Below are 10,745 nucleotides of genomic sequence, written 5' to 3' on the forward strand. Positions count from 1 at the left end.
AGAGAGGCTGGCTGGGAGGAATCTCTGGAACAGACAACTGTCTTATCCACTGCCCAGACTGAGGCCTAGGCCTAATCTATCAGCCCTAACCCTCAGAGAGGCTGGCTGGGAGGGAATCTCTGGAACAGACAACTGTCTTATCCACTGCCCAGACTGAGGCCTAGGCCTAATCATCAGCCTAACCCTCAGAGAGGCTGGCTGGGAGGAGAATCTCTGGAACAGACAACTGTCCTTATCCACTGCCCAGACTGAGGCCTAGGCCTAATCATCAGCCCTAACCCTCAGAGAGGCTGGTGGGAGGGAATCTCTGGAACAGACAACTGTCTTATCCACTGCCCCAGACTGAGGCCTAATCATACCATGTCAGAATGTGGGTTGTGTTCAGTAGGCATGAAAGGAAGAGACGCTCAACTGTGATGTATTAGGCCCTATCCTATATGCTCTCGTCCAATAAGAAAGGACTTGGTATGTATTTCGTTGCATTGTTGCAAAACGTTTTGCTACGGTGTGCCCAAGATGAGATTTGCGTTTTGCCTTCACTATCAGTATACTAAGTAACATTATGTGATTGATTGAATGAAAATAGACTGAATTATATCTACACATATTTGTATCCTCATATGMTCTCTCCCTGTGTTCTGTCCYTTAGCCACCCACGTGAGCCACCCCAGCTGCCCTCCCCAGTCAGGGTATGTGAGGGGCTTCAACCACCCCTGTGGCTGCATCTGTGTCCCCATCTCTGGGTGAGTCACGCGCTGAGACACACTTCTGTTTCATAATATTGTCGTTGTCTGATAACCTCATCTCCAAAACAAACTTTTCAGGAAATTGAAAAAAATTCCATATTTTCCCGTTAATGAACACAGTTATTAAACTTCTAAAGCTATTCTGAATACATTGTATTGGTCGTAGAGCCGTACAATGTTCAGAGTACATTTCATTCAAAAATATCAATGACCGAAAATGTAGTTACGGTTTTCATCAGACAGCGACTTTACATACAGTACACATGCTTTAGTTTACAAACCCATCTGCAACATTCTGAACATTGTGTTGTTCTGTCAGAACCAAGGAAGTTTTTGTAGAGACAATGGTCCGTCACAGGAGGGCAGTAGAGAGCTAAACTTCAGTGCACTCAGGTAGACTAATTGAGGTATCTATAATGTGCAGCAACAGGTTTGGTTTGAGCATTCTCTCTCTCTCTGTCTCTCTGTCTCTCTCTCTCTCTCTCTCTGTCTCTCTGTCTCTCAATAACATTATCTAACATGACCACCTGTCTTGATAGCTATGTAGCTGAAGAAGCACTGTCTAATATTGTTCATACAGTATAGTGTAAATTCAACCTCTCTCTCTCCCCCCCCAGGGAGCCAAACAAAACCCAGCTGTTCAGTTTCTTCCAGACGGACCTGGGGGGCTTCCTGCCTCGCTCCGTGGTCGACTCTTTCTTCCCATCCAGCATGGTGGAGTTCTACAGCAACCTGGCCAAGGCCATCAAGTCCCTCAAGGACCACTGATACACTCATACTATACCTTCCCTTAGCCCTGGTCCCAGATCTGTTTGTGCTGCATAACCAACTCCTGGCACCAGGTGATACTCAGATCTGGGACCAGCATTCAGCGGGACCAAAAAACACAGAATGATTAGCTATGTGAATGGCTTAGTTTTAAAGAGGCTATATGGAACTTTTCACCTCAGGGGGCTTTTTAACTGAAAGGGACAGATTGATGTAAATGGATTTTAAAAATCCTTATTTGAGAGCATGGGGCACACCTCCCCAGGCCGTATCTTTCTAGACTAAAAATAACYATTGTGTTGTTTCATGAGTAAATAAATATTGTTATATCAACCATACAGGCAACACTCAAGCCAAAAATGTAGATAAACAATTAGCAACTCAACTTCTGTACAGCCTCTTTAGAAGAGTGGTCACCTGGCCTTGGCTTGGAGTAAACTGTCTGAGCTTAAAGGGAGATGATATTGGATGATATGAGGGAAGGYAGTGTGCAGCTTGTTTGTCCCAGCACTAACACAGCTGATTTCAGYTCATTGAGGTCTTGGTTCATGTGTGTAATAATGGTGTGTTAGWGCTGGAGCAAAAAGCCTGCACCCCTGGTACTGTTGCTCTCTAGGACCAGGTATGGTGGCCACTAGTGTAGTCTTACAAAAAGGTTGAGGGTCGGTTCTAATTTCATTCATTCAACCCTGGAAAAAGATTGAATAGGAATTTCTCATAGAGGGTTATGTGCATTTTCTGCGTGGAAACGATTTGTGAAATGGAATTGACCCTTAGCCCTGATGTAAAGTTGCAATTTGTAAGTTATTTTTTCCCCTATTATAACAAGAAAAGAGTACAAAAACAATCATCATGAACCACTCCCAAAAAACGTTACATTATTGACATAATGTAGTTATCGTTTCTTTCTTCGTTCGTTTTTTTTCTTCATGCGGGTACACTAGCAAACAGCCTGCTTCTAGTCCTCAACCGGAAATCTTACAGACCGACACTTTAAGCACTCTGGGCCGACCTTTAAGACTAGATCTAGGGAGGTCATTTTTGCCAAACTCTCTTCCAAAACAAATATTTCCTGTACATTTCCTATTTAGTGATGACATTTCCCCCCTTTTTCCACACAAAGAATAGAATAGATTTGAAATCTATATTTTGTATTCAGTGTCTAAACAACAGGAGATATGTCCTCCTTCCTTTTGTACTGTTGCTGTTGAATACAGTCCATTCTTTCCACTGGCTGCATCCTACCTACAGTAACATGCATGTTGCATGGATTACAGGAACCCAGAATGGAATCGGATTCCATTGGGACGAGTCATACCTCATTTTTTGTTGTCCGTTGTATTTATCATTTGTTGCCGTTGTATACGGTATACTGTACTTGAAATGTTCTGGTTTAACCCTGTCTCCACAGCTTTAACAATACCTAAAGATGGAATCCGCATATGGGGGAAACGGTGCCACTGGCCGCCACCACATTGTTATTGTTGTTGCTGAGCTGAGGAGCGTCGTGCACTATGGTAATAAAATGCGGTACATATTGTGTTATCTATGTGCTGGGTGCGATGATGTCAGAGATGGAAATAACAGTGTTTGTTGTTTGCAGTAACTGGAAAGCGTTAGGGACATGGTTGTTTTACAGTTGAGGATTCCAGCTTTACAGTAACCTTTAGAGGGTGTATATACAGCCGGCAGATGTTTTCTAGTTACAATAACCCCCCCGCCTAATATCTTATTCTAACCTTAACCTCTGCCGGCTTTATAGAAGCCTAACCTCCAAGCAAGGATTCTGCCTCAGTTACTTTTTCTCTATGTAGTATGTGATGTCAAACTAAGAACACTGCATTATTTTAAGCAAAGTTATTTGCAGTATGTATGGGCATTGCAATATGACAGCTTCATCTAATGAGGAATGGAAAAGAGACATCCGCTCGATTAGAAGAGCTTCTGAAGGATTTTGGGTTTTATTCAGTGGGGTACAACATGGTATGTGTCCCATAAGGCTCTGGTCCAAATTAGTGCACTATATAGGGAGTAGGATGCCATTTGGGACAGCTATGGATTCACATTTTTAAGCACAGCAGCAGCATAGGACTGCCATTCTGGCATCAGTTGTGACTAGTGTGTCATTTTACACTGTAAAGAACTATTACCAGTAGAGTTGAGAAAACCACTGTCTTTGATGGACAGGCGGGCATGGTCATCTGTCTAGGCCAGGGTGCGTCTCCATAGCTTTAAAGAAATCATCGGTGAAGGGAAATAATGACAGCAAGCATCAATAGTATTGAGATACATCTGTGGTGAGGAAGCCTCTTAAGTATTGAGATACAGCTTAGGTGGAGAGGAAGCTCTTCAGAGTATTGAGATACAGCCTATTAGGTGGAGAGGAAGCCTTCAGAGTATTGAGTACAGCCCTATTAGGTGGAGAGGAAGGCCTTCTGTTAGAGTATTTGGAGATACAGCCATTTAGGTGGAGAGGAAGCCTCCTCAGAGTATTGAGATATAGCCCTAGAAGGTGTCTTCACAGTGATGTACAGTCAACCATCTGCATGCCTGCTGAGTCCTCTACATGTATGATGATAAGCCATTATACTAATGATGTTTTAGATCAATCTTTTTAGAAGCCTTGTGGTTAAGTTTCCTTTTGAAATGAAAACACACTACTTAACTTCCTTTTCTTATCCCGAGTGGATAATAACCTTAACTGACAAACCTTTACAAGTGCATTGCATTCCACCTCATCCACAACCAAGTCCTATATGCTTGCTTTTTTTATAATCATTGTTTGCCATTTGTTGGTGTAATACTATGAAGGCATTGTTTTGATGTGTGTTATTGTACTGTAAGTGGAGCCTGAAGATCATACCTACCTACAGTGTATTGCTGTCTTAATGTCAGAGTACACACGTTGTCTATTGGTGGCTTGTTTTGAAAATGTACTCCATCATGRGTTTTGGGACAGATATGTATGTTTTAGGGTACGTGTTGAATGCTGTTTGTTGTCCTCAGCTCCTGATTGGAAAGCACAGCTGCTATGGAAAATGGCTGCTATTGAAATATACTATTAGTTCAGTTGTCAATTAAAGCAACACAGGAAAATAACATGTTTTTTAGGTCAGGATTAGGGTTATGAATTCTGGTCATTTTTCAAAAATATTCAAGTTTTCCTGAAATCCCAGTTGGAAGATTCCTGGAATCAGTAGGGAATACGCAGGGAATCTGGAAATCCTCCAACCAGGATTTCTGAGAAATTGGGGAAAGTTACCACAATTTTGCGACCCTAATCCTGACCTGCACTCTACTGTACTGTATACTGTATGTTCCACCCAGCAGGTTTTGTGTTTCACCAGCATCTGCATTAAAAACTACTGAACGTTACATCCAATGTTGTCCTCCTTGTTGTATTATATATTACCATCACCACAGGTAGGAAAATGGCTATACCCACTATACAAATTCACCGGCTGTTTTTCAAACACCGGAGAAGAGTTATTAAGGATTACAATGATGGTTACTCAACTTTCCCAGAAGTCCCGGTTGGAAGTTCCCAYAACCAGAAGGGAATAAGCAGTGAATGCAGAATCCTCCAACCAGGATTTCTGGGAATTTTGGGAAAATGAAAGGAGTTTTGCCTACAACTCACATAGTCTCATTAACTGAGTGGTAAATGCATATGTTTGTTCCATATGAAGTCAAATAACTACATAGATTTAAAAAAATGAATGGTTAATGGTACAACAGTCTTGTGAATAAACTTTTGAAACATACACATACAGATTGGGTTAAATTATTTTATTAGTATAATGTATATTGCGATAAAGCTTTAGTACCGATATACAGAGTTTTAAATATCTATATTCTAATAGATTTTGGTACAAAATGTTCACACCCTGTGTTTTCCTTAATATCAAACTAGGAGAAAACAAGGTGAAAATTTGCTCTGGTTTAGTTATGTCTTTGGTTTCACCCATAGGGAGAAACTCAATTAGATACTCCTCTCGCCTGGCCTCCTCTAAACCAATTGGAGGAGAAGGTCAGAGGGGCGGGACCTCTGGCTTTCTCATCCAATGGGTTTTGAGAAGGAGGGAGGACGCGAGCAGTATCCAATTGAGATTTTTCATTGTCATCTAATAAACGAACTAAGGACTCTATTAAATCCGTAGCTCTGAAGATCCGCTTTATAGGGCGATTGACAATTAAAGGCAATGTTCCCYCGGTCGCGGAGACTGCATTCATGGTAAACGGAAATTAACTTTACCTTTTGATGCTGATCTTCCGCGATATGGATTGAATCCAACTCATAGTCTTTGGTCTAAATAATGACTCCAARATCAAGCACAATACTACAATTCCATGAAAAATGCAAATCCCATTTTAAATATTTTGTATGAGTATCATACTCTTTTGGACTACATTACAGTATTGTACACTATTTCTAACAGTCAAAAGCAATGGAATGTCTCTCCCTTCCTTCATGTAAATACTGTATATCTGTGCAAATCTCAAACTCACTYTGGTCCCTGGTCTAGAAGTTCTGGGTGTAGGAAGGCAGTCAGATCAAAGCACCTGTAAACTCACCTCTCTCTACAGTAACAGTCCCTGATTGTCATTGCAATATGATTTGATATAGAATATAGATATTATATTCAWAACTACAGTATGTTAATAGTGCTCATATGAAATGGTATGATGGCTTGTGGTTGATTTGTGTTCTAGTTGGCCCTGTTTATACCTGATGCTAACTCTGATCTCGGGCTCTATTCAATCCGTAGCACTTCAGCGTGATTGAAATATAAAGGCAATGTTCCTGTGTTTGCGGAGACTGCATTCACGGTAAATTCATATGTCGGTTCAATCGGAAATTACCTTTCATTTTCAATCACGCTATAACGCTAAACTTCAGCGATACGGATTGAATCGAGGCCGTTGTCCACATTCTGATAGCGGCCACATTTTTGCCGTTGCATCTACACATTGTWTWAAAATGTGTCTCTTACGCTGTGTCCGCATTGTGACCAAAATGTACTGGTCCCTCCCTGTATGCCAATTATTCGACAGATATTCTTTCAAAATAATATGTATTGTCTTTATTTAAAGACACATATTGATGCCATAAGACGATGGCGCCACCTGTCAATGATTTTAGAGGGATAATGATGATTTAAATGGTTTCCCTGTCCACATCCGTCTACACTTGGAAGATATCCAGACAACATGTGGGCCTGACTACCTCCGGTGGTGATCAGGAAGATCTGATCACAATCRAATCACAATAGGTATTTTAATTGCGGACTCCTGTCTATAAATGTAGCCACAATCAATACGTGGCCAAATCTTGAGAATCAATAGCCCCGTTTATAGCTGGTGCTAACATGAGTCCTTTGTCCTGATCTTGTCCACATTCTGATCGTGCCCACATTTTTAAAGAAGTGTAATTGTGATCAGATCTTTCTGACTACCTCCGTAGGTAGTCAGGGACCTATTGTATCTGGAATCCAATTAAGGTATAACAGTGTAAACTGACCTGAAATCAGTGTCTAGGGGTAACTCCTCAGTATCCTCCTCCTTCCTCCTCCTGTAACTACAGTGAGATGTCCCTCAGGCAGACCCTTCTGCCTCATCCTCCTTCCTCCTCCGGATGACTAGAGTGATATGCCCCTCAGGCAGAGCCTTGACGATGTTCCAGGCCTCGAAGCGGCTCAGCTCCTGGGGAGGTGCTCTGGACCTGCAGCAGCTCATCACCAGACTGCAACCCGCTCTGCTCGCAGCACCACCATTGGGCGAGCGGAGCACACTGTCACATTCTGTCGGGAAGGCCCTAGGGGAGATGACAGCTTCGCTCCACTTTAAAGTTAACTTATAAAACTGTGCTTCTCTGCGTTGTTTGCATGGTTTCCTGCTTTCCGTGACATCAACAATCTTCTAACAATAAAATACATTGTTAAAAGTGTTAAGAAAAGGTCATGTGTGGCTCAGCTGGTAGAGCATGGCACTTGTAACGTCAAGATCGTTGGTTTGATTCCTGCTGGGTCACCCTGACTAAAAATGTATGCACACACCACTGTAAGTCACTTGGATAACAGTGTCTGCTAAATGGCACCTAAAGTCACCCAAATGACAAAATTATATATTGATTTCCTACCTGTACAGATTAGGGACATAGTAAGCACTGTCTTACCGTAATTAGGACATAGTAAGGCATGCTATGTTGAGTTTGGCTTAAGCCTGTTTACCTGTAGAGTTTAGGGACATAGTAAGGCCACTGTCTACCTGTTAGTTAGGACTAGTAAGGCCTGTTACCTTAAGATTACTGTAGGCCACTGTTTTACCCTGTTAGAGATTAGGGACATAGTAAGGCAGCAATCCGGCTTTGGTTTTCTTTACCTGGCCACTGTCTCCAAATATTCCCTTTTTGTGAACTATCCTTTTAATCCTGTGCTGCTACTGTACCTTAAATATCCTGTTGATGACAGAGGCCTGTCTCCATGGATAGTCTGTACCTTTAAGATCCTGTTGATGACCAGAGGCCTGTCTCCATGGATATTACTGTACCTTTAAATATCCTGTTGATGACCAGAGGCCTGTCCTCCATGGATATTACTGTACCTTTAAATATCCTGTTGATGACCAGAGGCCTGTCTCCATGGATAGTACTGTACCCTTAAAGACCTGTTGTGACCAGAGGCCTGTTCCATGGATATTACTGTACCTTTAAATATCTGTTGTGACCAGAGGCCTGTCTCCATGGATATTACTGTACCTTTAATATCCTGTTGATGACCAGAGGCTGTCTCCATGGATAGAGCCTTTCCCTCCATCCAAAACTGAAGCCACACCCCTCCTCCTGTCTCCAGCTCCACAGTCAGCATGGCTCCCCCATCCTCCACTAGAGACAGACAGACAGGACGAGAGAGAGAGAGAGAGAAGAGAGAGAGAGAGAGAGAGAGGAGAGAGAGAGAGAGAGAGAGAGAAGAGAGATGAACAACCAACGTATACATACAGTACATACACTGTATGATACAGCCACAAATGCAAGCATTTCGCTTACACCCTGCAACAACATCTGCTAATAATGTGTACGCAACCAATAAAATTGGATTTGATTTGATGTACGTCACACACACACACCACACACACACACACACAACACACACACACACACACACACACACACACACACACACACACACACACACCACACACACACACACACACCACACACACACACACCACACACACACACACACACACACACACACACACACTGTTGTGTGTGCTGTCTTACTAGGTGAACTTGTCGACCACCTTCTACTCACCTGTGGGGTTGAGGTCTGTACTGCTACTGCTGACAAAGGGATCATCAGTCTTGTTCCCTCCTCCTCCTCTCCTCCTCTCTCCCTTGCTCACCCAACACGGCCAGTCTCATGGTGCGGGCCTGGCGCACGTGGCGGTGGCTTCCGCGTGTGTCGCACCCCTTAGTGTCTGGCCGTTGATGGACAGCACTCGTCACCCTTCTCCACGTCCCTCTTGAGCCGCCAGGCCATGGGGGAAAACACGATGCACCTGGAGGGAGAATGTCAGAAACTTTACAATTCACATTTCCATTCTAAGCAATTCGCCTTGATTGGTGGAGCAGCTGGCAGACATTTTGTAGAGTTGCCACTATCTGCCATGCTAGAAAGGACAGTACCAGGGCTTTATAGCCATGGATCCTATCTTTAATATTTAAGTCCAAATCACGCTCCTAACTAATATAGACACTTTATTGTCATACAATATGTTACAGTGAACAACAGAAATGTGTCTTCTCAGAACTCTCCAACTCCCTCAGATAGCACACATCACACAGAAATACAATCTTTAACATCAATTCTGAGGATGTCATCACTTTTCATCTGCTCTAGCATGACTTTCAGTTACTCACTGTGGTGGCCTTGCTCTCCAGGTCTATCCCACCTGCAATGCTGAAACCCAGACCTGCTCCTTCCTCCTGTGCAGAATCACACCTTGGATGTGCTCAAATTGCTAGAAAAAGGGATGGGAAAGAAGTCATCTCTTTCATTCTAACATTCAAAATAATATTTTAAGGTTTTCCGCTCACTTTACAATGTTACTGCTGGTTCTTGTTGTTATCTATTAAGAGTAAGGAGTGCTGATCTAGGATCAGGTCCCCCCCGTCATGAATCTTATTCAATGTGATCTAAAATACAAACTTGATCCTAGATCAGTAGCCCTTGTTACTTGAGACGATAATACTTTTACGACGTGAGTCAGACGATTCGTGGCCATTCACAGAGATATCTCAGTTTGATTATTAAACCCAGCTGTTGTTGACAGGTTCCAGATGATTGTATGTCGGGAGAGGAGCCGAGGGGACCAAGTGTCTCGCCCTCACCTCCGGCTTTACAACCAGACACACACAAACACACACCAGACACGCCACACCACACCCACAAACAGGCAAACACACACCACACGACAAAACAGACACACAGGGCACACACACCACATTGTAGTAAGAGTTGCAGGTAATGACATATCGAGAAAGGAAAGGCTACAGATGTTCTTCCTGAGCACAGAGCCAAGTGGGTCCTTCGAGAGAGGTGTGTGTGTGTGTGTGTGTGGGTGTGTGTGTGTTGTGTGTGTGTGTGTGGTGTGTGGTGTGTGTGGTTGTTGGTGTGTGTGTGTGTGTGTGTGTGTGTGTGTGTGTGTGTGTGCTTGTGCTGTGTGTGTGTGTGGTGTGTGTGTGTAAAGCCTTTCAATACACACTGTTGAGTACTTCTGTCCTCTCTGAAGCCTACTTAATACACACTGTGATACTCTAGTCCTCCCTGAAAGGCCTTTCAATGCCACACTGTGATACTCTGTCCTTCCCTGAAAGCCTCTTAATACACACTGTGATACTCGTCCTCCTGAAAGCGTTTCAAGACACACTGTGATTACTTGTTCTCCCTGAAAGCCTCTTAATGCACACTGCTTGATACTCTGTCCTCCCGGAAAGCCTCTTAATTACACACTGTGATACTCTGTCCTCCCTTGAAGCCTTTCAATACACACTGTGATACTCTGTTACCTCCCTGAAAGCCTCTTAATGCACACTGCTGATACTCTGTCCTCCCTTGAAAAGCCTCTTATACACACTGTGATACTCTGTCCTCCCTGAGAGGCTTTCCAATATACACTGTTGAATACTCTGGTTCCTCCTCTGAAAGCCTCATTGTCTCTTTCTCTTTT

The 10,745-nt window shown here is 43.1% G+C and overlaps 2 protein-coding genes across 2 annotated transcripts in view; one reads left to right on the plus strand and one right to left on the minus strand.

The window, feature by feature from the left end:
- Window positions 1–649: 649 nt before the first annotated feature.
- stard5 (StAR related lipid transfer domain containing 5) lies at window positions 650–2,119 on the plus strand (the record flags this gene model as incomplete). Its single annotated transcript, XM_024145376.2, has 2 exons — window positions 650–743; window positions 1,364–2,119. Coding segments are annotated over 2 exons (245 nt in total), but the record flags the coding sequence as incomplete, so codon positions are not given.
- Window positions 2,120–5,288: 3,169 nt separating this feature from the next.
- Window positions 5,289–10,745, minus strand: part of il16 (interleukin 16) — an 11,186-nt gene continuing 5,729 nt past the window's right edge. The window contains 7 exon segments of the mRNA XM_070442325.1: window positions 5,289–7,221; window positions 7,223–7,269; window positions 8,267–8,397; window positions 8,828–8,892; window positions 8,894–8,957; window positions 8,960–9,074; window positions 9,436–9,528. Coding sequence (XP_070298426.1) covers window positions 7,110–7,221; window positions 7,223–7,269; window positions 8,267–8,397; window positions 8,828–8,892; window positions 8,894–8,957; window positions 8,960–9,074; window positions 9,436–9,528 — 627 coding nt within the window. The 3' untranslated portion in view covers window positions 5,289–7,109.

This window comes from Salvelinus sp. IW2-2015, unplaced genomic scaffold (assembly GCF_002910315.2).
Source record: "Salvelinus sp. IW2-2015 unplaced genomic scaffold, ASM291031v2 Un_scaffold7862, whole genome shotgun sequence".
In the NCBI taxonomy this organism is placed as follows: Eukaryota; Metazoa; Chordata; class Actinopteri; order Salmoniformes; family Salmonidae; genus Salvelinus; species Salvelinus sp. IW2-2015.